General features: G+C 41.8%; 1 protein-coding gene across 1 annotated transcript in view; it reads left to right on the top strand.

The window, feature by feature from the left end:
- The first annotated feature begins 1,807 nt into the window (after positions 1-1,807).
- slc1a7b (solute carrier family 1 member 7b) overlaps positions 1,808-25,900 on the top strand; it is a 34,408-nt gene continuing 10,315 nt past the window's right edge. The window contains exons 1-7 of the mRNA XM_047337004.1: positions 1,808-2,152; positions 15,772-15,851; positions 19,521-19,736; positions 23,912-23,968; positions 24,009-24,295; positions 24,388-24,487; positions 25,554-25,787. Of these exons, the coding sequence (XP_047192960.1) occupies positions 2,012-2,152; positions 15,772-15,851; positions 19,521-19,736; positions 23,912-23,968; positions 24,009-24,295; positions 24,388-24,487; positions 25,554-25,787 (1,115 nt within the window). The 5' untranslated portion in view covers positions 1,808-2,011. The remainder of the gene's footprint in view (positions 2,153-15,771; positions 15,852-19,520; positions 19,737-23,911; positions 23,969-24,008; positions 24,296-24,387; positions 24,488-25,553; positions 25,788-25,900) is intronic.

The raw sequence follows: 25,900 nt of genomic DNA, 5'->3' as shown, positions 1-25,900 counted from the left end.
GAAATTCTTAAATCTGTAAAAAAAAATTCTCAGTCTGAAATTGGTTTCCAAGTCGTCTTGCTCTTTTAAATTTGGATCAAAATTTGGGTTTTGTATAACAACGCTGTAGGATGTGTATCCCGACTCTGTTCTGGGCCTGTCACAGAGGTAGGTACTCATGAGGCTCTTCGTGAAATTCATACACAGTAAACAATATATTCTGTCACATCTCCGATACTGAATAAATGAGTGGTGGATCTCAAGGGCTACATTTAAATGAAAATGAATAAATAAACCGTTTTCTCTGGGTCCTTAGTCACTTCAAAGCTATTTTCATTAAGCAAAGGTTAAGCAGCCAAATCAGAGCTGTCATCCTCAGGATTAGAGTTAATCAACTGGTGCACATTGTCTGTCTTTGGGCCCAGAGGACCAATCAATTATAAGCTTCTTCTATAATCCTTCACATGGACAATTAAATTCATTTGCCATCTCAGGTCTGACAGCCTCTGATTACATGACCAGAATAAAAAACAGCACAGACGTACATTTATCGAATGCATGGACCAACTCCAATTATATACTATGATAATAGTGTAATTGCGTTGCTGATAATTATCATTCTAATCATCACTGAAATACTGTTACTGCACATTTTCATAATATTCACAATCTTTAATGGCTGCAGACATTAACTATATTATTACTACTATTGCAAAGGGTACTATATTCCGATTTGTCTTGTGTTCATGTTCTAGCATTTCTATATTAAAATGTAAAATGTTGTATATGCTGTATATCTTAGCTTTGTGGTAGCTTTGTCAGGTCTGAGAAAGTAACCCCTGGTGATGTCATCAGCATTGTCTTGGAGAGTGCTTAAAATAACTACTGAAAGCCTGAGCTACAGGGGCATGGATTGGAAAAGTTCTGTTCATTACCTGGCATGTAGAAGAGGGTCCACGAAGGACATGATTTTGATTAGTGTGATCGCAAATGAAGCATCCAGTAGTTTAGGACTTTTGAGACCAACTCACAAGTAAGACTGCGGGATAGGGGCAGCTTGGGTTACAATGAGGTTTACTTGGTCTTTGTCCAATTTGAGCCTCGGGCAGACAATCAGTGCAGCCAGACAATTCCAAAAGTGAGGCAGGAAACAGGGAAAATGGGAGGGGAGAGCTTTCATGTTTTGAAAGACAGCAAATAATAAAAACTCAAACTCATCACCAGACAAGAATGGCGTAAATTGGATCATTCTACAATGCGGAATTATGTTCAGTGAAAATGTTTTCTGTGGCAACACTGATTAAGGTTAGGTACTGATTATGGTTATGGCAAAAAACAACATACTTAAGGTTTGGCTAGAGTCAGGCCCCTAGTTTTTTTGTAATTGTTAAGGAAAGTGCAACACAAGTCTATTCGCTACACCCAATTTACGTAATGAAGAATCATCCAATGAGGGTGACATGCCTGAGGATACAGGGCTGTTGAAAGTAACACACATTGAGAAATGTTGGGATGAAGCTGTCTCCATAAAAAACACTTTAGCTGAAATCATTTTTTGTATTTGAGCTTCAATCTGTTATCATTTTGCTGTGTAGCTCCACTGCTAACCTTTGTCAAATTGTTTATGGATCTTTAATCCAGCCTCAGACCTGTTTAATACAGTGGCGCTCTAACAGGATTGGTGATGTTAACCCCCCCAGTGACATGGTTGCCAGCTGTCCCACCCCCCTGGCGGAGGGTCAGCGCTCACTGGGTCGCTGATGGGTGGAGCCGGACAGGAGGGGATGACTGGAAAGTGAGTGGATCTTCTTAGCTTAGTGCAGATTGCCGCAGCGAGAGGACGAAAGGGATGCTGAGCCCAACGGTGCCATAAAACAATCACGGACGATTGGATATCTCCCGTCCCGCCCTGGAGTTTTTCTTCTCTTTTCATAATTTTGTCTGTCTGTTTTCATCCACACACCTGGATTTTAAGGCGTTGGCTTGGCTACATTGATGGGTTGCTGAGAGGTCACGGGATAGGTGACTCACGATGGCCGTGGCTTTGGATGCAGTGTGGGTGAGGGTGAAGAATGTCTGCAAACAGAATGGGCTCCTCATCATGTCGGTGCTGGCTGTGGTCATCGGGTGTCTTTTGGGATTCTTCCTGAGGACACGGCGCCTCACAGAGCAGGTCAGTCCGCCTCTTCCCACTGATCCAGTGTGACGTCATGCAGGCAGAATGTGGAGATTTGACTTCGTATCTACAGCTCCTACTTTTGAGATTGAGGATTTACTGAAGAAACATACTGTATTGAAGCTTGCGACGTGTGTCCCAATTCAGATGTCTGTGAGTTGATAGCAGTTCCACCACATTCTTCCAAACATTTCACGTGCTTTAACTAAACTTAACATCAAACATGACACAAGAACAGATGCTGGTGCCCCTATCTGCGTACAGCTGCCCAATTTTCTTCAAAGTTCAGTTTTGATTCTAACATTGTCCCAAGGTATTTGTAAGATTGTACACATTCCAATGCTTGGCCCTTTATGGAATATGATCTGGATACAATCCATTGGGAAGTGATTTCCCACTGGCACAATCACAACCGATTATCTGATAATGGGGGGGGGTTTAAACGTGATATGGAGAGAAATGACTTTTGTAAACAAACAAGATGGCTGCTGGTGATGAACGTGCATTTGACTTAAAGTACCCGATATTTTCACATTTCTCCCACAAAAACGGCAAAACACATCTGTTGACATTTTCGCGTCGCTCAACAGATGTCACGTCATCTGCGACCGTTGGTAAATCTCTCTCTTGGAAATCGAAAATGAACAAAGAGGTCCCAGCCTAATACGCATTTGAGTATTAGTCTGGCTATGCCAGGCTATGACTTCCTGTGTGTGGCCATGTTTTCTAAAAACAATGATCATGTCTTTAGTCTTGGATATGTTTAACTGAAGATAAGACTCCTAACACCACTGGACAAAGTCGTTGACAGATTTTTTTTTTTGTGAGGAAATATCCGCTGAATTTTACAAAAAAATGTATCCTATTACAATCGCTTACTGACCCTTTAACCTCACTATCTGTGTTCCGTTAATTAAAAAGAAAAATCCAGAATCCAGCCCGCAACATTGTTATTAATGTGAAATTGTTCTCGGAGCCTGCTGATTAAAATTGTGGGGTTGAATTGTGTTGAAAAATCAATAAATAGAAGTCTGGCATGGGACCCACTTCCTGGTGTTTCGTAAGTAAGGCAAACTGCATGGGATCCAGTACATGCTCAGATTGACTCGGGATTTCTGACCTCATACAAATTTTTCAAAGGTTCTCATTAAAATTGTGTTTTTGGGTGTTTTGTAGCGTGTGGATTTGGGAACATCCTTCCAGAACTTAGATACATACTGTGCCTATAAAGAATAATTAAAATATAGTGGAAAACAGGACTCAGTTCTTCTTGCACAGAATTTTAATAGACGACCCCAGATGTTGTCAGATCCATGACATATAATTAATCCTCGATGCCATCCAGGGTTACGTGACTGATGTTCTTTGGGTTCTGGAGGCCTGCCATAGTTTTTATACTCGACCAGGCTGAGCCTGAGTATCTATGACAATGTCTTACAGTGGGGTCGAGGAGGAAGCCCCTGAAAAACCTATTACTGTCATGTGGCCGTCAAGGGGTAAAAATTAGGTGTCCTACTTGAAAGCTACATTGGGGAAATGAAGGGGGGGGGAAGCGGAGTGTACAATAGAGATTTTTTTAAATGTAAAAACACTGAATCAGAGTTGAATTGCCATCAATTTAATCATGTGCAGTTGCTGGTGAGGCTTTTTATTCTTTGGTACTTTAATAGAAAACACAAATCCAGGCTCAGAACAAAAGCCACGAGCTTACGGAAAACACACAGGGGGAAAGAATACAAGTGGCAGCTGCAGCCCGCTGCTCTAAATACAAGCCAGCATGCAGCTTTGTGCAGGGGCTCCAGAAACAAAATGCAGCCCCTTTCTTTCCCATCACCCCTCCGACTAAAGCTCTGCCATACTCTCAAATAGGCCTAAAAAGAGCCTTTACTTTGACAATAGGGGATTACAATCCAATCAAGCAAAAGCTTTTTTCAAATTGTACATCAAATAAGTGTGACGCATTTCAAGGTACACAGGAGGAACAGACCTTTTATGTTTTCAGAAATTTCATAATCACCCACATCCCTCCGGGACTGAGGGTCAAGAGCTGAGTGGGGGCATACACTCCATCTGTTTGAGTGTATGTATAGGCGGGCATTAGCAATGGGACTAATAATGAGACCTGCGTTATTTCTGTTGAGAAACGAGACTGTGCTGTTGAAAGATGTTAGAAATGTAGCCCTTGTTAAAGAAGAACATTCATTTAAAACAGACTTTGTTAAAACCGTTTTCACATAAGAGCCCACTATGTGGAAATGTATAGCTGAATCCATGACACGAGTCTGGATTATAGTAGTGGAAACGCCTGCAGAGTCACACCGTCAGCTGCACAATTCCCAGTTAGGGGGGACAAAGAGGGTGAAAATTTACGGAAAATCTCCGCACAATGCAATATTCAACAACGGATATCAGTATGATTGAATGCAAAAATGTCATGTAATCTGTGAAGAACCCTGCTGCATGTGTGAAAACTCACGAGGTTGAGCAAATGTTTACACTTACCCTAAGCTGGAAGCAGGGTATTGTGCCTGTACAAAATAACTCCAGAATGCAAGGAATCCTTTTCACCATACTTGACCGGAAATATTACTTCGGAAGATATCTCCGGATGATTCATTTTTGGAGCCGGCTGGTGAAAGGTCAACGACAAAAAAAATACTGTCCGAAAAACACATTTTGCAACATCTAACATAAATTAAACAAAGCCCATATTGCTCAGAAAATGATTCCCCATAGGATAATATCATCCGATAAATGATGTCACAAAGGTGTCAGGAAATGAACGTCAAGCATGGTTAGAAAGTGCATTTTTTCGAGGAAGCTCCGGGTCCTACAGGACTATCGAAACTACCCCGAGGCTTAAACACATAGAACATTTATTCATCCTCATATGGCGTCACGATGAAATGGTGTTGAAAATATTACCTCTGCCAATAAGGGTTACGCTTACAATCATCATCTGTTCGTCTGTCCGTTAGTTAGCAGGACTGTGCAAAAACTACTGAACGGATTTCAATTAAATTTAGTGAAGGCGTTGGGCACGACGCAGGGAAGAACCCATTCGATTTTGGAGTGGATCCAGATGAACGGAAGGATGCAGGAATTGTTTTTCACTTTCTTTAACATAGCGAGATAGAGCATATAGCAATCTAGGCCAAAGGCAGCGTAACTAAGTTATGGAAGCATAAACTTTATTGGAAGAGAGAGCCTGGTGGCTGAAGGCTCTGCCTCCCATTCTACTCTTACAGACTCTGGGAACCACAAGTAATCCTGTGTTTACAGAGAAAAGAGATTTATTGGGATAATATGGTATAATATACGCTCTTTAACAAACTATGTGGGCTTTATCACAAAGGGCTTTGTATTTAAGGAACAGGATTTTGATTTCTATTCTGAATTGCGCCACAGCTAAGACGTGAATAAAATGAGCAGTCCTTTTTCTAGTTCCTGTCGGTACTCGGAAGTCATGTTGTCTGCAAACTTAATGATATGGTTGGAGCCGGATCCGGCAGAGCAGTCATGGCGTCAGCAGGGTAGAACAGGTGGCGTGGTGCCTGGGGCTTTTACTTCCTAACTCACTTTGAAAGTCCAGTATCCAGTTACAGAGGTGTGCCGAAGCCTGGTGTGCACAGCTTCCCTTATCAGCACCTGTGGTATGATACTGTCGAATGTGGAGCGGAAATCTGTGAACAACATTCTGACATGTGAGTCTGTGTTTTCCTGGTGCATAACCAGCCTCTCAAAGAATGCCATCGTGATCAGTGTCAGTGCCATGGGGCGATTGTAAATTAGGCACGTTTGCATGGGTATGGTGGTGGCAGATGACATTTTAATAACGTGTTTTTGTGACATTGTCAAAACTGTGTGAAAGCAATTTTATGCTTGTTATTAAAGGTGATGTTGTAACGGACTACATTTTATTTAGAGAAGTTTCTACTTCTACTACTTTTACGTTTTTGTGAGGATGGAGTTGAGAGACGTCCCGCTGCACCGGGCAGTGGCAGACATTTGCATTTCAGTTGGTTTATGTTTTGTGTTGTGTTTCTTTTCACTTTTGAGTAACTTGCATTTACAAAGCTGGAAAAATATTTGTTTCATTGTGTCACACTGACCCATTTTGCCACCGTGGTGGCAGCGTCACCAACAGACTTAACGAACTGATTAAGAAAGCCGGTTCTGTAATATGCTGCGAGCTACAAAACATTTCAAGCTGTGGTGAAGAGGACGCTGAACAAACTGTCATATCTATCATGGATAAACCCTGACCGTCCTCTCCACCACACAGTGGACAGTGGTACAACACCTCGCTGCTGTCTGACAGAGACACTCTGGACTCTGTGTAACACAAATCCCAGCACATTTGCACCTTCCAGGCACCTTCATATGCACATTACCAGTAACTGATCGCACATACTTCACTATGTAGATTCTCTATATTTATATTCCTTATTCTTTTTTTTGCAATTCTTTTATTTTACATTTGTATTTCTTATATTTTCTATCTATCTTTCTATCTATCCCACCAACTATATCACCCAGTTAACTTCAAACTTGGGCGAGTGCGTTGCTGAGGACCTAAGGAAGCGTAGCCCTTCATTCAAAACTGCACTTGTGGTGATGTCACTGATACTGTGACACTGGCAGAGTAATCATACTAAAATGCAGAAAAACATTCAGACCAGGGTTTAAGACAAAAGGCACCGTCTTTACTCTCAGTCCAAATGATCATACTAAGGAAGTCAGTCCAAAAAACAGAAAACCAAAATCCAAAACCACAAGCAAAGGTCATACAAAGGAAAGCAACTCCAGGAAAAGCTAGGCAACATGCGCATTAATATTAATGTTACTGTCAGTGTCTGACAGACAAAATTCTGAATGAAAACTCAACATCAATATATCAATTTACAATCAAATGAAAAATGAACCTCCATGGTCTCATTTCTGGAAACGTCAGCGAATACATCCCAGCTTGTGAACCCCATGAGTTTTCAGAAAATTCCACCTTTAGGACCAGGGCCGTCTGCGGCACATCTCCATGAATGGCTGATTCTGTCTGCTACTTGAGACTTAAGGGTTAGGGTTAGGGTTTATTTGCAAATTCAATCAAAACGTTTCATTCAATTCTATTAATGATATTGTTTCACCGCCAGCCTCCACATTACCATGTTTTTTCTGTTGATGACAATGACAAGTTCCTAAACTTCTTTGTGGACAAGGTAAGGGCTATTAGGTCCAGGACTCTCCCTGTGACTAACCCATCTAACCCTGGCCTCCCTGGATCTCCTACTGTTTTGGATTCTCTACATTCTATCAGCCTAGAAGGTTTGATTGAGTTGATCAGGAAAACAAATTAATTTTCTTGCCCTGTGGATGTAATTCCATGTTGTGTATTTTTAAAGGTTTTGCCCTACTGCTGCAGCTATTGTAAATTCCTCCCTGTCTACTGGCCATGTGCCCTCCTATATAAAACATGCCACTATTCAGCCCAAATTAAAGAGAGGCAACCTGTACCCTGCTTAACCCATTAAACTACCGGCCTATAATCAAACTGCCTTTCCTGTCGAAACTCGTAGAGAAGGTTGTGGTGGAAAGGCAGTATATTAATAAGTTTCAGTCTGGCCTCTGGAAGCATCACTTCACCGAAGCCGGTTTCTAATGACATTTTAATCATCCTCTGATGCTGGTGATTGTACTGTGTTAGTACTTCTTGACCTCAACTCTGCCTCTGACACAGTGGACCATCAAATCCTGATTAAGCAGCTTTGCGACTGGGTGGGCATCTCCAGCACAGCACTGGACTTGTTCTCATCCTCCTATCACAGATAGAACTTTCACAGTTTCTACTGGGGACTCAGTGTCTGACCCATCACCACTATCCTGTGGTGTCCCACAGGGCTCGGTTCTGGGGCCCCTGTTATTTTCTCTGTACTTAATGCCCCTGGGTCAGATAATTAAACACTGTAACATTACATATCATGTACATGCGGAAGTGTATCCAGCTGTTATTTTCGTTCAACCCCTTAATCCTACTAGACTTTCTTAATGCTATTAGGGAATGGACTGCAGAAAATTTCGGTTGTCATTGAGATGGAGGGGAAAGGCACTGGACTTGTTCTCATCATTATTTTGTCAAACTTTTGGAAATAAATTAGATTTGTATTTTTGGTTGCTGAATAGATAGCTCTGTAACTGTTCTGTGGTGTAGCGTCACCTCCCCATGAAACACAAACCCTGATTGTCCCTGAAAGTTTAAATTCTAGTTTTAATTTTAATTCACATTCATCTCTCTTTGTGGTGGTACATGGGGAGTTCAAAATCTGTCACAGTCTTTTTATAAAAGTTTTGATAGAAGCAGCAGCAGCAGCGTTGTAGTTTGGTGGCAAGCATATCTCATAGGGAGAATAACCCAAACAAGTCAGATGATGTTGATCTTGAAAAAAACCTGAAGGAGGAATATAAAGTGTATACTACATTATATTATAGCTTGAAATGCCCAATAAACTTTGGACAGAGGGTGTAAGCAAACATAATATTTATTCAGGATGCCTATATATCTGCTTATAATCTGGCCATAACTGTTGTCCCTTGTGACCGCCGTTGAGCCAAAGGTACATAGGCTAACTTTAAATATGTTATCAATTTAACTTCACATTAAAATTAACTTATTGTTAAAAGCTCCCTGAATCCATCCAGCTGCAATTGCCCCATGAACCATAAACAACACAAACACACGCACATGCACACGCAGACCACACACACCAACCCATATGCATGAGTGCAAGATGAGCAGGGCCAAGACAAACCTTCTCTGCTGTATGCGAGTGCTGATCCTGCTCTTATACCGCAAACTAAGCTCTCTCTCCCTAATGCCTAACAGAAAGCCTCTTTAGCTGTCATTATGCACCAGTCTCGCCCCACAGCCCCACAATCTACCATCCTCTCTGACATCCCTAACCTCACACTTCCATCGGCTTCTAAAACAATAGACAGCGTTTACATGTTCGTTATTTAGCAGATAGATAGGCCTACTGCCTCAGCGAATAAGCCATGCAAGTTACCCATTGCTAATACTAGTAAAGGACAGACTGACTCTCAGTTTTTTTGCCGTCACCTCCCTGGGCTGTCATTTCAGCAAACAGCTGCTCATCAGCTGTTCTCATCTATCCAACAGCATTGCAACACACCTGCCTTTTTTAGCCTGTCACCTTGCTGCCGTCTGTTTAAATGGGATTTGTCATGCTGCTGCATGTGCACCCTCCACTTCCCCATCGGCGCAGAGTCGGCGCAGACTCGGCGCAGACTCATGAGATTCTTGGATCCATCAACTCAGCAAGTCATCAACAATAAGCACCTCCGGTGTCCGGACTCCGTGGGGAGGATTTACTTTGCTGCTCAGGACCGATGCCCTCTGCTACAGTATCTCCCCAAGGAGTCTAAGCACCAAAGACTCTTATCCACACTTTGTCATCACATATCATTCTGCTAGATCTGTAATAAATATAGCTTTTTTCATTCACTTGTCTCTCCTGGTTGAACTTAAGTTAGATAACGTAACTAAGATAATGAAGGTAATAAAGATGAAGTAATAAAATTAAAAGAACAGTGCAGTTACGATCTTAGACCTTGTTCCGACTGCCAGATCAAATCAGTTTTTTGTCACATCCAGATTGATTTGAAACAGGAAAAAAAAAAAAACTCACAATGAATGTCCATCCAAACATTTGGATCTCGGCCCCGTTGCCCTGCCTGCTCATATCTGATTTTTAAAAGTAATGGAAGTGATGGGAGCGGCATAGTTACTGACACCTACGTTGGTACAATAGCAACCCACACAGGACGGTTGGCGATGGTCGGACACACAAATCCGATCTGATCACTTGTAAATGTCAGTGCAGACAGCCTATTCTTTAGATATGATTTAAAACACAAATCCGAGATGGTTTGGTATGGACAGTTTGGCCGAGCATGCATGGGTGTGTGCATGTGAGTGCATGCTGGCGCCTGCCTCTGAGAAACCTGCTCTACACTGATACATCACAACAGCAGAGTCCAGTGCAACGTTCAGGTGAAAGTGAACTCCCGGAAGTTCCCTGGATGTCCCTTGACTAAAACCCACTGACATCTGGCTTCTCATTTTCTTCAGCGTGAAAGGTCACAATCAGCTTAATACCTGGGTCCAATGATTTTAAAGTGATCATGGAGATTTGTCGGCTCCAGCTCCAGTCGGAAGTTATGTAAACTAGACACCCGGGTGGACACGCTTACTCTTGCACCTCTTTCTGCTTTGTGATGTTTTTCGGAGCACATAAACACACCGGTCACCTGCCCACCACAGTGCTGTTAGAACAGAAACGTTAAACCTTGATTTTTCAAAGTCTATCAGCTACACAGAGCCGGCCCTGGCCTATATGGGGCCCTTAGCAGAATTTGACCCCCCCCCCCCCCCCCCCCCCCCCCACACACACACACACACACAGACACACATATACTGTACTATTGTCAATGCTTGATCGTTCACACACATTCTGTAAATCTAACAAACCCTTCATCAATTGAATTAGTTGTAGCTGTGTTGCTTACATTACACCGATGTCAGCCTTTGTGCTTCTACGGTTTTTAATCTTAAAAGGAGCCAACTCACAAAAGTGGTCCAGTGTTAATTTGCACTTTGATATTCAAAGAGTGGAATCTAGCAGTCGTGATATCTTCTCAGCTAATGGTTAGCTAGCTAACGTTAGCTGAAGATACCTTGACTGAACCGAAGGCTTGTTCGACGGCTAATCTAGCCGGTGAATGTTTATGGTAAAACATTGAAAAGTGGTCATGCGTGTCCTTTCTTTGGTGACATTGCCTTTATCTTTAATTTCATGCGCTACTGCCTTTTCCATCAACTGTCTGACTGACTGTGGTTAACGGGGCCTATACTGTAGTCACAGTGGGCCCCTGGTGGCCAGGAAGCTCTAAGCTCAGTTTGCTTATGTTATTCATTCTAGCCCTGAGCGCCGCAGTCTCCCATTAGTTTGAAAAAGGTTTTGAAAATGCCCATTGACCGAAAAAAAAAACTCCCGGCCCGGAGGCACAGACAGTTCTTCACCAGTGGTTCTCGTGTCTCCAGGGTAACCTTATTCAGTTGTGCTCCTCCTCGTGTGTTTAGGGCAACATGAAGCGCGGAAGGAGCTGGGGCTTACGAAGCATTGGTTGTTGTCCCATATGGCAACTGGTGAATGCAATGAGCTGACTGGCCTGATAAGAGGCCAGGTCCGAATTTCGTCCCAACGTCGCCACAGTTCCTAATTCCTCGAACTTGAAACACACCCTGGACTTGACTTGTGACTTGAGACTTACATATAACTGAAGTACTGTCTGTGTTCGTTGCTGCCACACATAACTGCGGAGACAAAGTAGCAGTGCATGAGAAATATTTCAGGTTCTTATTTGAATATCTATTACTACAATTGTGCTTATTTTGTGGGGTAAGGCCTCGCGTCACACTACCAAACATTTAGCACTTCCTTCATTGGTTAAAATGTTATCAATTAACATCCTTTTTTTCCCATCCAAATCTACTTGGCAAAACAAAGAAGATACATGTTTTCCTATGGTGAGCAGCTCCGTTCATCACGGAGGTTCTAGAACCCACAGTTTGGCACTCAGCACTAAATAGGGGGCAGTTTAACTGGTGACTAGCTGGCGCACATAGACGTAGAGTCAGATTTTTTTATTTCCCTCAGGAATTAATACAAAATGAAAAAAGAGCTGAAAGCAGAGTGGATATTGATTTTACATTCTTTACAAGTTAGCTATAAGAACTGTAGCTGTGAGGTGTTGTATGTTGGCCTTCAGGGAAAGGTCTGCTTAGACAGTTTTATAGAATTCAACCGCGTGGCAGGTAGATTGCTTGACTACGAAGCAGGTGAGATCAGGAAAGGATTGTGCTCTTTTATCTTCAACGTTATTAATACATCATCTCACTTATGGCTTTAACCGAGACCACATTCCTTCTCTAACTTTAACCAAGTTCTCCCAGTGCCTAAAGAGAACCTTCAAAAGTGTTAATCAAACAAACAGATATTGCATCGCTAACGGGGAAAAATTGAATGGAAACAAAGCAGATTTGATGTCAGTGAACATTTTGCAAATACGTTTTGCGAGAACCTATAGGGAATTCTTTTATTTTAAAAGGTTTTTCTAACACACATTACATTCATGACAAAGCTCATTTGCCTTAATGGGAGAATATAAAGGCAATTTACAGGAGACATGTTCGATCACACTGGATCGTGTCACAGAGCAGCTGTCGATCCATCAGTCACCAAAATAAAATGGCTACAATCTTTTATGTGTCACTCGCGTTAAAATGGCAACAACTCCATAGTATCCCTGTGAACTGCTGAAGGGTAATTACACTTTAAAATGCAGGATTATCAAACGCTGACTCGTGCCGCAGACCCCTAAACCACACTGTGACTAGTGGCGACTTGGGACGAAAGAGGCTTTTTTCAAAATCTTGATACTCTGCCAGGCTTATTTTGACGGGGTGAGGATACGAGATCTGGCTGCAGCGGATGGCAAACAGCAGAGCTGAGGGGAAAACAGATGTCCACTTATGTTAAGCCCAGTGGACGCTGTGACACACACACACACACACACACAAACTGTGAGATCTGCCGATTTCTGCCAAACTGTCACCCAAAACTCCTGGACCGTGTAAATGTGTCACCGAGGGTTTATGTGTGACGTTGTATGGCTGCTCTCCCATTCTTTTTAATTCCCCCTGTGTGTGGATGTGCCTCTGACTCCTGCCTTCTCTTCTACCTCCTCTGGCAAGTGGCAGAAATGATCACACATAACGAAAAACCTGATGCTTCCACCTATTCAAGTCTCTGACAAAGCTCACATAGCTGTTTTAATAACATTGAGGCCAGTGACTTGTATAAAAATTAACAAAAATATCTTGTTTTTTTTATCAAAAACATACAAAGAATTGTAATATTGAGTGTCTCCGGATTTCTTGACCTACAACAAAGTATTAGTCAATTGATGTACTCTTCTTTCAACATGGTGATTTCATTTTTTTGTGGTGCATCGGCTGGAAATCCCTTTTAAAGGGGCAGTGAGCGATTTTAAACCAATACACGTTTGTAAATATCTGAGCATATTTCCTCACGGCTGTTGGTTCTGTGCGATCCGGGTTTTTCTGCTCAGCCGTGGCTCTGTAAATTGAAAACCAAAAACCAATGGTGCGGACCGCACCACACAACACGGTGTGTGCCGTCTGTAGACATCACTCCCCGACACATTGGGAGACGTCCTAGCGAAGGATGTTACGACTCAGGGGTTTTGGCCTTGTGGTTAGCGCGCCGGTCTCCCATACCCGAGGCTGCGGGCTCGCGGCCCGACTCAGGCAGTAAAATCCTCAACAATGACAAAGAGAGAGACATGCTTTCTCCAAAATCGCTTCACTGCCCCTTCAAACCATTCAGTTCAGTGCAACGTCGCCGGTTTTATGTTGGCCGTTTTTGCTGCTGTCAATGTAGTGGGGGGGGGGGGGGGTACTCGATCCACCGACCTTGGGCATGGGAGACTGATGAACGAGCAAGGAAGCTAAAACCCCATGGGCTCTAGTGTCTGTGGCCAGAACGTCTCTTAGGTTGTCTGGCCTCCGTTACATCAACAGGCATCAATGAATCATTTTGAAGGATTCATGCAGGTCAGATCTTTATTGAAGTTCTCGACCACAGGATGTTTGGAGAAGGTTCCGGGGGAGCTTTTCAAGCAACTCAAGCACCATCTGGATGAAAAGCAGCCAGAGTCGACAGAGCTAAAGGGCAGTAACATTAAAGCAGGACAAATTTTGAAATGAAAAGTATAGGAGGAGCGGTGCATACCCCACGTGTGTGTGTGTGTGTGTGTGTGTGTTTTATACAGGCTTCTATACACTATTTATTACACTTTATTTGTCCCGCCACAGTTTCATAATAATCCAAAATGTTTTGCACAACTTTAAAAAAAGATCTCTAACCTAATGTTTTGTGTCATTGCCTCATTGTAGAACTGTGTGCAACGCTCTTTCTCTCTTGCTCTCTCTCTCTCTCTCTCTCTCTCTCACACACACACACACACACACACACTGACTGTCTGTCTCAGTGAGACTGACCATCGGCATCACGTTTTTTAATGTCCCTGACAGGCAGGCAAGATTCACATGACACGTTCACAGTTCTCATCACCAGGGAGACCTTCGCTTAAAACTCAGCCATGCTAGTTTACTGTGTGTTTGTGCCCCAACTGATCAGCTCCAAAAGTAATGATATATTATACATATATAATTATCTGGAGATAACTTCCCAAGTAATATTCCCGCAGGGTAACAAGGACATTTCTAATATATATTGTATACATTGGTGGCAGAAGACGCTCATCTCTGAATAAAATGAAATGTGAACTGTTCCGCTGAAAAAGTCAAGAAAGTCAGAACTATGCAATCATTAAGACTGCTGACCTCCTTATTATAATAAACTCAGCGTTTAAGCTTGGTTTAGATTTCCTCATACATTACTTGTGTTTGTAGATTAGATGGATTTTGGAAAATGTGGTCACCGAATGTATTTTGTGTAAAAGCAATGGAAAATGATCCACAGTTTGGTCCACGTGGAGTTTTAACAATTTGATTTCAGCTCAAATGCATGTTCGCAATCCAAAAAAGCGATCCAAAAAACCTACTAATAGAAATTTGCAGCAATCATATATTTTTCATTTTAAGTGAATCATTTGAATTGCCCACATGGCTCTTCCGACAGTGTATGAATGTACAATGTACAATCTGGGTTAAAAAGCAGCGCTGTATGAATGTGTGTGGATGTGACTTTCCCGTAAAGCCCTTTAAGTGGTCAATATGAGTACAGAAGCACTATATAAATACAGTCCAGTCCATTTACCACATCACTTTCCTAGATGCTTTGCAAATTTTAGCTGGTGGAAAAAACAAAAATTCTAATTTCAGTCTTTGTGCTCATGCTGTGATTCCTCCTGTCTGTGATTAATGCATGAAATACTTGACGATGATTCATCGTGATTAAGTGAAATAATGAAAGCCATCCATCCATTTTCTAGCAGTTTATCCAGATCAGATTTATGGAGGGAATAGAGCAAGCAGAGCAACCCAGATAACAAGTCCCTGCTGTGAGCGAGCTGGGAGGGTCACTCCAGCGCGTGTGTGTGTGTGTGTGTGTGTGTGTGTGTGTGTTAAATTCTATCCCTGAGCGAACGCAGTAGAAAATTTAAAGATAGGGTCATATTTTTTGCGTGGTGGGCATCTCCTGAAGCCTTTCAGTACATATATTTTCAATTTGGCCGAACTTTGGAGTTCATTTCTGAAAAGAATGGGGACTGTGCATTTTGTCCCACGGTCACTGAAGTCGCAGTAAGGACGGGTTATTAACCGACTTTTTCGCTCTCCGTCTCATCTCCGTGATCTTGCGGTCAATGTGCTCATTCTTACCTCCATCAGTCGTCTGTAACATTGACCCTTTTTCATCTTCATTACTTTTTTTTACACACCTGTTCCTTCTTAGATTAACTGTTGACATATTTTTCTCCTTTCCTCTTCCCGACAGGAGGTCAAGTACTTCCAGTTTCCTGGGGAACTGCTGATGAGGATGCTGAAGATGCTCATTCTCCCGCTCGTTGTGTCCAGGTAATGATGTCTGTGTCCAGCACATTATTATAACATAATAAAATATTATAGTACACAGACACACACACACACACACACACACACACACACACACACACACACACACACACACACACATTACACCATGACGCCATGGAGTAATGCTTTTTTTTGTAATTAATAATGTTAAGACTGTGGTCTAGATCTGCACCATATGAAAAGTGCCCTGAGATAACTTTTGCTATGATTTGGTGCCATACAAATGATATAAATTATATTATATAAAATTGTTGGCTGACCTCTATCCTGTCCTTTTGTTAAGGCTTGGTGGAAGCACTAAAACGTAATACTGATTTCTACTCAGTCTCTGACTGATGTGATGACATAAAAGCAGTCAAAAGCCTTCTTCTCTGCATGAAAGTGCTCCTTAGATTGAAGGATTACGCTAATGACAAAAGGGAGAAATACAGGTCAAAGATCCTCTGTTTCTTCATGGAAGTGCGAATTTTCACATTCAAAAGAACGTCTTGACGTGCTTCAGTTTTCACTTCTAATTGAATCGTTCAAAATGTCAAAAGTCAAGGAACTGACGGAAATTTAGGAAAATCAATGAGGACAAAAACATCTGAGTCATAAAGGCAGTGTAGTTTGTCGATATGCTGGATGCAATATGGCTCTCTTTTTATTCTTATTTAGAACTAATAAGTTAAGTACAAATTGTGTTTGCACGAAGAATAACAATAAATTAACTGATAGGGATCTCACGCTTTTATATCTTCTATCATTCATACCGAACAGCTGCTTTGATAAATCCATTTTGTCCTAGTGCGTGCGTGCGTTTTCCACTCTGTCCCTGAATGAAAGCAGCGAGAGATTGAAAACTGATCGGGTCACAACGGATATCCAGTCTGATGTCATGCCAGATTAAAATGTAATGTCTGCACCAATAGTTGCTGCCAGCTCTTCCTGTGGTTACTGCTACTCCATTCGAATCAAGTCAATCTTATTTATATTGCGCCAAATCAGGACACATTGTCTCATGGCCGAGAAACCAGACAGTTCCCACAATGAGCAGCACTCGGTGACCATGTACAGAGACCAAGACTAGTTGTGTAACCGTTGATCTAAGGTCTGTCGGACTGGTCATTATAATGATAATATAATACTAAATAATACTGTCACTTGAAATGATGAAATGATGATCATAATAATACATCCATCCATTATCTGTACCACCCCAATCTGCATGTCCTTGGCCTTGGGGAGGAAACACTTGAGTTATAGTAGGATTCTACGTTTTCTCTAAAATATTCAGCCAGAGAGAATGAATCATACATTTTTTTTTATTGGATAAGAAGGAGCATTTTAGACTTTAGTTCAGTTGGGTTTGTGCAAATATCCATGCTCAATATGCAAAAATGAATGCCCCGAAGAAGGGTGCTCTAAAACGTCTTGGCACAATAATATTTACTTTGAACTCTGTACACAGTGCAAACAGTCCGCTGCGCCGGATAAAATGAATGAATTAAACCGGGCGATAAACAAACTTTCATTTATTCTTGAGGGAAATAAATTTGCAGAGGAATAACAAATGAACAACTGTTTGAGGATTTTTGCAACAGCAAAGAAACGAAAACAATCCAAGAACACTTGGGGGTTGGATATCCAATTTATACACGTGGGTATTATGAAAAATGACTTGTAAAGAGAAATTTGGAAGGACAACGAATTCGTTCACCAAATCTCACAACACTAACACATGTTTTGCAGCCACAAGCTGAATTTGTAAGGATGTGACGACAGACAAGGCCGATAGTGTCGACAACAGGTTGCTGGTCTCTTTTTGTAGGTAGGTAGACTGGAGGAAACACAGGAATCCAAATCTCAGTCACCAAAGCAAACAAAACTCAGGGACGGAACCAAAATGAAGAGAAAACATCAGGGAACAGAGCAGGAATAAACAAAACAGAGCAAAAACTGAGCAGACAGACTGACAAAGAAGACTGGGGAGCACAGAAATTAAATACACAGGGGAGGAAGGTTTCATTGGGAAACAAAGAAAGGAAGTACAAACAAGCAATAGACACAAGAGGTAGGAATTGAAGTCCAAACCAAAAAATGTCCCTCAAAATCCAAACAAAAGAGTCCTTTTACAGAGGTAAGATCTTAACAGACTTATTAAAAATGTTACAGCTATCCCTCTCTTTGCCTGGAGATGGCGACATCGACAAGTACACTTCCAGGACTAAGCTGCTGCTGCTGCTGCTGTTGCTGTTAGTTCTCTTTCCGATCCATGGTTGCAGTCGCGTTGTCTGCGATAAGAGATCGCAACGTGATTAGTTGTACAGCAGCTTCGTATTTCTGTTTCCTCTGACAGTGGCAGATATGAATATATGACGGAAAAGTGTAAGATATGGTGATGATTTAAAAATATATATATATATATCTTCTTCGTTTTGATAGGCAACGACAAGGAATCACAAGCGTAAAACCGATTGAAGTTAAATGCATGCCGATTGTCCGCCATCTTGAATAATTCAAGGAGAAACGTGACAATGGGCAAGCGTTGGACCAATGAACTTCTTCGTTCTTATCCTGTTGTCCTGTACTGTGTTGTCGGCCTCAGGTATACCTCTTATTTCCAAAAGGTGGTGCAAGTTGCTGAACAGTCCTGACAGGTACTGAGTAGCGCCCCCTTGTGGAGAATCTCTATATGCTAAACATTAAAGGGGCAGTAAGCGAGGGGCAGAAAGCGAGAGCGACGAAAGAAGGTAAGAGGTTTGACTGGATGTTGGAGTTTAACAGATGCACATGTATATTCTAGTTAACCATGATGTCTTAAGTTAGCCTACCTTTGAACCTAAACCATAATATATCCCAACCTTGACTAGCCACGTATTTCAGGTCAAACCATGACCTTTCCCTAAACCTAACTGAGTCTCTATTGTGCCTAAACCAACCACATTTGTCACATCACAAAGAGCAGACAAATGATGCCGTCCTGCTGATCCTGTCAGATTGGAAAATGCTTCTTTGTGTTGTTGTAGATGAAGGATAATTCATTGTGTTGTTTAATTTCAAGGACATGCCGGAGACCTCACATCTCAAATACATACACTTTATTAATCATGAGTGTTTGTTTTTTGACCTGGACCTCGCTCTGGATCTCTTGATGATAGAGTATGATCATCCGCAGTAGATGGAGTCATGTTTATGTAGAGTTCATTCTTTTCATCAGCATTTGGAAAAACGATCAAGATTTTTAAATGCTCATAAAAATTGGGACATTTGAACTTTTATAATTCCATCATTACTGGGTAAAGTGCAACTGCTGATGACAATCATGTGAAATTATTAAAAATCAATAACAGTTGTCTCAAACTGGACCTTGTGTTAAGTCCGAATGACTGTCCAAGACATGGATGTCCAAGTGTTGTGTTTTCTGATATATGGAAGGGTTGCACGCTTCCTCTCCCTTCTTAGCCTCATTTAAATTTAAAAATGTGTTTGTTTTTCTCCAAAATGCAAAGGTGGTGACAAGCTGATACTCTGAAGGTATATGGATGGTTACAAAAAGAAAACGATTTCAAACTAATTATCCGTATACTGTTAAAGAACCAGCCGTTATAATTGTAAACATGGATAAAAGAGCCAGTTCTGATTATAAACAGGGATGTTTTTCTCTTCCAGTTTGATGTCAGGACTCGCCGCCCTCGACGCCAAGTGTTCCAGTCGACTTGGTCTGATCACAGTGTCTTATTACCTGTGGACCACCTTTGTGGCCGTGATAGTGGGGATCATCATGGTCTCCATCATCCATCCGGGTGGCGCAGCCCAGAAAGAGGACTCCGAGGACAGCGGCAAGGCAATCATGAGCTCTGCTGATGCTCTGCTTGACCTCATCCGGTAAGACCACCATGACAACCACCTTGCTGCACATGTGCAGCACACCATGGACAACAGCTTCCTCGTTAAGGTTTCCGACGTGTGAGAACATTGCTCATTTTACTGGCAGTGACCGCGTGGGCCACTTTGGCAGGCAGAGGAAGTGCAGGGGGGGGGGGGGGGGGGGGGGCGTCACACTGAAGGCTGTACACAGATTATTTCTGCTGCAGGGGATTTGTGCTGTCAAGATTTAAGGGCGATGTATAGAACTGCATTCTGTAGAGACGGACATGCAGGAGAGGATCACAAGGGGATGAGGTTATTCAGAGACGCAAAATTAAATCCAAGTTACTGTGTCGACATTGAGCAGGAACGCCTATAGTTCCTCCCTTTGCCTGTCAACGGATTCCACAGGATGTTGGATGCAAGTCCTTTTTTGAGATTCTGCTCCATGTCGACATGACTGTATCGCATCATCAGTGGCACATCCGTGCTGTAGTGCCAACGTTAAAACACACGTTGCCACAAGGCACCCTGCACTGAGGGAGGTCAAGACCTAACAATATTATTAGAGAAAATCAAACCGGTCCCACAATGAGCAGGCACTCTGCATCTGTGGAGAGAGAAACTCGGGGAGTGGGGAGAGAGGAAAGAGAGAGAGAGAGACCGAGAACAGTTGTGTAATTGCTGTTTTTAAGCACAGTCAGAGGAGCTTTTATAATGACAATAATAAGAGCAAAACCTACAATGCTGTAATGCTGTTCAATAATAACCAGTGCTAATCGAAGGCTTGGTGGTTTGATTGCCGGACTCTGCTGCCCACATGACAGGAGGCAAGTGTCCTTGGGCAAGACACTGAACCCCAATTTGCCCCTGCTCCGCCAGCAGCGTATGAATTTGATGCATGAACGATAGACACGGTGCTAGATTATGGAATGAGTGTGACTTTTAACTCGTTTCAAGTAGACGAGCGTTATATTAACACAGTCCATTTACCATCGTAGCACTAATTGATGAAAATAATCATGATAGTTATAAATAATAAGCAAATAATAATAGCTCCATAATAGCTCACATGGTCAGCTGATACCAGTCTGACCATTGTTCCCTGACTTGCCGTCTGCAAAATATATTAACTTGTCTTGCAAATAAAGAGAAACAAGCTCTGTCGTAAACAGTCCTGAATAATTATCTACTGTCTGTAAAAGTATTGCAGCTGCTTTGGGGATAAGGGTCCCTGATTTGTCATGCCAATAAAGCTTTTTTTGAATTTGAAGGAGATAGAACAGTGAGACAGTAAAGGGGTTCAGACATGGAGGATCTGAAGGGGAGTACAGGGTTTAATCATTATTGTGAATTTAGTTTGAACATTGGCATCACATTGATTTTTTAAAAACTTTTTCTTCTTCTTTTTTTTTTAAACATAACAGAACATCCCCTTGACATTGGACATGAAAAAACAATGACATAATAATAATAATAACAACAATTTGAAATCATAGAAGTACAAATAAATAATGATATGAGAAAATAGAATAAAATACAATAAGAATTGTGAAATATATGTATACTTACTTACTCAGTTATATATAAAATGAATACAAATAAATAAATAACTGATCAATTAAATGAAGCAAAACAAGTTAGAATTTACACATTTCTTCCAATAATTGACTATTATTTCCTTTATGACAGTCTTTTATCAAAGGTTTGGAGTGGTATTAGTTTGGTTGTGTATTCCAAGCATTTTCCTACTGTTGGTGAAACGGACCATTAATCAGTCACTGTAGCACAGAGCTGCGTGGGCAGGATGAAAGCTTCAGCAGGTGACTTCAAAGATGCAGTTGACATAAACTCGAATGGGACTAGTTCAAAAATGCATGTTTGATTTTTGGACTTTTTTTTTACTAAACCTGTATCAACAGGCGGTAACGCATCACAGGCAATTATAAAACTTTACATAGTTGATATGGCAATTTGCCACATTCGGCAAAATTACAGTCCACCCGATGAATCTAATTCCAATGTTCACTCTCCATCTTGCTCTATTTTGGTCTCCGCCAAAAGCCTGAGGGAAACGTGTGGCTCAGATGCTGGAAATGCTCCAATGTGTTCACCAGCAAGTTGCCACATGACTTGTCATTTGGTGTTGGACAGGTAGCAAAAATTGGGTTAATCGGTGCCTGTTGCTTGCTGCTGTTGCTCGCTGCTGCTGCTGCTGCTGCTGGTGGAAATGAGGTTGATGAGAGTGCTAAAAGACACTTAAACACCTGAAGGGCACTGCAGAGACGGATGGTAGTTCTCTGTGGGTTTGTTACTACCATCGTCACCTTTTGAATTACAGTAATTGCCTTTCATCCATTATATATATAATAATAGGGGGACAGGATGGGATATATATTTACTGTATATATATATATATATATATATATATATATATATATATATGTGTGTGTGTGTGTGTGTGTGTGTTTTGGTCTGTAATAAATTTCATTCTTTGATAGTGAGATAAAAATGAGTCAAGTTCATCATATTTTGAAGATATAATCTATGTTTTGAGAAGAAAAGAAGAAAGCAATGATTCCAGGAAGAATGTTGTAACATTTCTCCGGGGGGAATGTGATATGGCCGAGGGAACATGTCTGATTTGCAGCTCCTCTGGGTGCATTTATCTTCTGTCGTTGGCTGTAAGGATACAGCAGTATCGGCAGGCTCTGAAGATGACGCGGCGTCTGCAGAGCATAGGACAGGTCACCGCAGACAGGCAGTTCCTTCTTTCTCCCCTGAGCTGAATGAAATGACTCATGAGAAAAACAGAGGTTCTCTTTACGGTCAGTTAGGACCTCCATTGTAGTCTCAGCGTCAGGAGGGTCTGTTGTTCTTGGCACTTTAATATCCTCCCAGAGGTACTTTTGTACTTCAACCACTTCGTATTCAGTTTTTTCTTCTTTCTCTTTGTTTTCTTCTTTTCCCCCTCCAGTTGGATGTTAAGACAAGTCATTGAGTGCAAAACCCAAGTCTGTAATGGATTAGAGGCTGAGCTGTTGTGCTCTCCTGATGTCATATTCTTTAGGAAGTACGCAATTCAGACCTCACAGTACGAGGTAATAATGATTCGGGGTTTATATCTGTGTCCCTGCTTCAACAGAGTCCGTCTGCTCAAGGGCTTTGTGAGAATTTGGTAGAATGAGGTGTTCTTTTTGTTATTTCATTGGTCTACGTTTAGAAAATCGAATGCATTTGGTGCGTACGATCTGGATTAGAGCCAATGACAGCAATTTATGGTTTGGTTGTATTTCTAAGCACATGGTATTTTAATATGCTTTCATTATGTTGCTTAAAAAAAACCTTTATGTGCAGTGTGAGGTTCTTAGTTTGTGTGGCTGTGCAGTCAGTGGTAATTTGAATTAGTCTGTTTGGGACCTTTACACATCTCCCTCTTCTCTCCAAGCAGCAGAGTGCCAGGTTAGAGGAGTGCAGTGGATGATTTCATAAAAATAGAATAAAAAAAATTCTCATAATTGTGTGGGATTAAAGTAGGTTGGACAACTAAAGACGCTCGGATAAAGTTAGGGTGAGGTTTTGGCAATCGTTTTGAAAAAACAGATTTCACTGACATGAAGGTCTCGGATACCTCGCAGCTATTTTGTTTCAGTCAAATGCCCCTTTGCCCCTTTCTCTCGTTAACGCTTGAGAGTATTATTCTAAATAACTCGACGTGAGGTCAAGCTCTGCGAGTAGGCGCTTCCACTTTCAACTCAAAGTGGCTGCATTTAAACAGACCAGCAAGGGAAGAATTTCATTTCAGCATGTTTGTTTAGACCTGAGGGTCACAAATGAAATAGCAGGATAATTACTCAGCTTGTGGCCTTATATTTGTTGTCATGTTTCCTTTCATTTCACACTGTTCACTGCTGCAGCCTCCTGCTCTGTATTACGTGAGCTTGTCCCACAAAACTGGGATGTTTTCTTTCGGAGCCTGCTGACTATGACTCATAGCCATTTTAATTTAACCAAATCAAGAACCCATAAAACATCTCTCAAGTGCAGAATGTGAGAAAATGAAGAATTTACAGTGTAACTCATGTTTAACACATATTAACCCTTTTCAACGCCCCACTCCATACTTTCAAACCTTTTGAGCCATGAAGTTGTAAACATTTCTAACAGTGAGCGTGATTTCTTTTGTCTTGCAGTAACATGTTCCCATCTAATCTGGTCCAGGCCACATTTCAGCAGGTAAGAGCTTCAAAATTTCAGAGGTGGCTCTTATAAACCCTCAAGCTCAATGTTTTTAGGACATAAATGCACGTCCCTCTCTGCTTCTGTCTCCATTCCCTGGCAACAGTATCGAACAAGTAGTGAGTACATTGTGAAACCCAAGCCAACCATGAGTCAGACCCAATCAGAGTCCACCACACGGCGAGCACTCATCTACGGTATCCAAGACGATAATGGAACTGACATCCAGAACTTCGCCCTTGACCTGACTCCACCCCCTGACGTGCTCATACGCACGCGGGAAGGAACAAGCGATGGCATGAATGTCCTCGGAATTGTTATTTTTTCAGCCACCATGGGTAAAAACCTGCCTCATTGTCCTCTGAATTTCTGCTTTGTACTTCTCTTTTATGTCATTGCAAATGTTCACATTTTCATTGTATTTCCTCAGGTATTATGCTGGGAAGGATGGGGCCAAATGGCAGCGCATTGGTGAACTTCTGCCAGAGTCTGAATGAGGCCGTGCTGAGAATTGTTGCCATTGTAATATGGTGAGGATTATTTACAAACACACGTTGGCAATCCCGGGAGGTGGGAAATTGTCGTGATAGTTTACTGTATGTGGACATGTACGTATGTAGAATCAAGGGACAAGTTACAAGTTTCGGAGTAAAAATTACTTTCAAGAGATACATTTGTATATGGCACTATATAATTTTTCTAAATAAATGCCACATTTTAATTAGACATCGGCCTATTATGCAATTGAAATCTTGCCAGCGGACACATCTGAGTTTCTCTGCTTCGACTTTGGTCGCTACGGCAACTGCCAATTTGGATTGGGCAGCTGTGTCTTCACAGCTGTGTGCAAGATAAACAATGATGTACAGTCCCAAGTACGTTCCAAGTATGTGACATGTGAGTGACTTGTGCAGGAGCACTGTTGAAATAATAAAGAGACTCAATTAAGGAAAACTTCTTTCACGGGTTGTTGTAACGGATCAGTTCTGACATCTTTGGTTACCAAACATAACTTGTAAAATTACAGTAGTTTCATGTGTTACGCATGTTGTTGTCAGTAAGGTGCCTGTGTAGAAATAAACAGCCCATGTAGTAGCATAGTAGTAGCATATATGATATTCCCACTGTTTGTGGGAATATGTCAAGAGCAAAGTTCAACTGCTTCTGGATATTAACTGCTAACATGAGTGAATTTTAGCATACAAAATGTTGATCCGTGACACTTGTTTCGCCTTAAAATCGCTAACTGACCCTTTAATGTGAACTCTGACTTTTTGGTTTTGCGTGTCCCATCTGCTATCATGTTTTTGACCTATAAACCTAGTGTGGGCCAACATAATCCCCCCTTCCATTGCAGGTTTGATAACACATGGACAACTGCCTTATGCTGAGGTCAGATTTATTCACGCTAAAACATTAGCTCATCGTGAGGGTGAAGGGTGAAACTTGCTTGTGAGGCGCTCTACCCTCCACTTGGACAAGCGTCTCGTGACGATGTCGCTCAAAAACCCATCTATCTAACTTTGAAGATGTATAAGTTGCATATATGAAGATTCCACAGTGACCGCTGCTAACATTGAGTGACTTCCCGTTCAGGTACTTCCCATTTGGCATTGTGTTCCTGGTGGCCGGCAAGATCCTGGAGATGAGTGATCCGTCAGACATGGGGAAGAAGCTGGGTTTCTACGCGGTCACGGTGGTGTTTGGTCTGGTGTTGCACGGCTTGTTCATCCTGCCTGCCATGTACTTCTTCATTACCAAAAAGAGCCCCATCGTTTACATACGGGGAATCCTGCAGGCCCTGCTGATCGCCCTCGCAACCTCCTCCAGGTAAAGGAAATTACTATACAGTGCAACAAACTCACTGAAATCCAGCTCAGTGATTGGTTATGTTGATGTCCTGTGAAAAAAAGAAAGAAAGAAGCAAATGGTTTTTACTTTCT

The sequence above is a fragment of the Scophthalmus maximus genome, chromosome 13, assembly GCF_022379125.1.
Source record: "Scophthalmus maximus strain ysfricsl-2021 chromosome 13, ASM2237912v1, whole genome shotgun sequence".
NCBI lineage: Eukaryota > Metazoa > Chordata > Actinopteri > Pleuronectiformes > Scophthalmidae > Scophthalmus > Scophthalmus maximus.
Note: the sequence above shows the minus strand (reverse complement) of the source record. Positions and strands in the feature narration are given on the sequence as shown.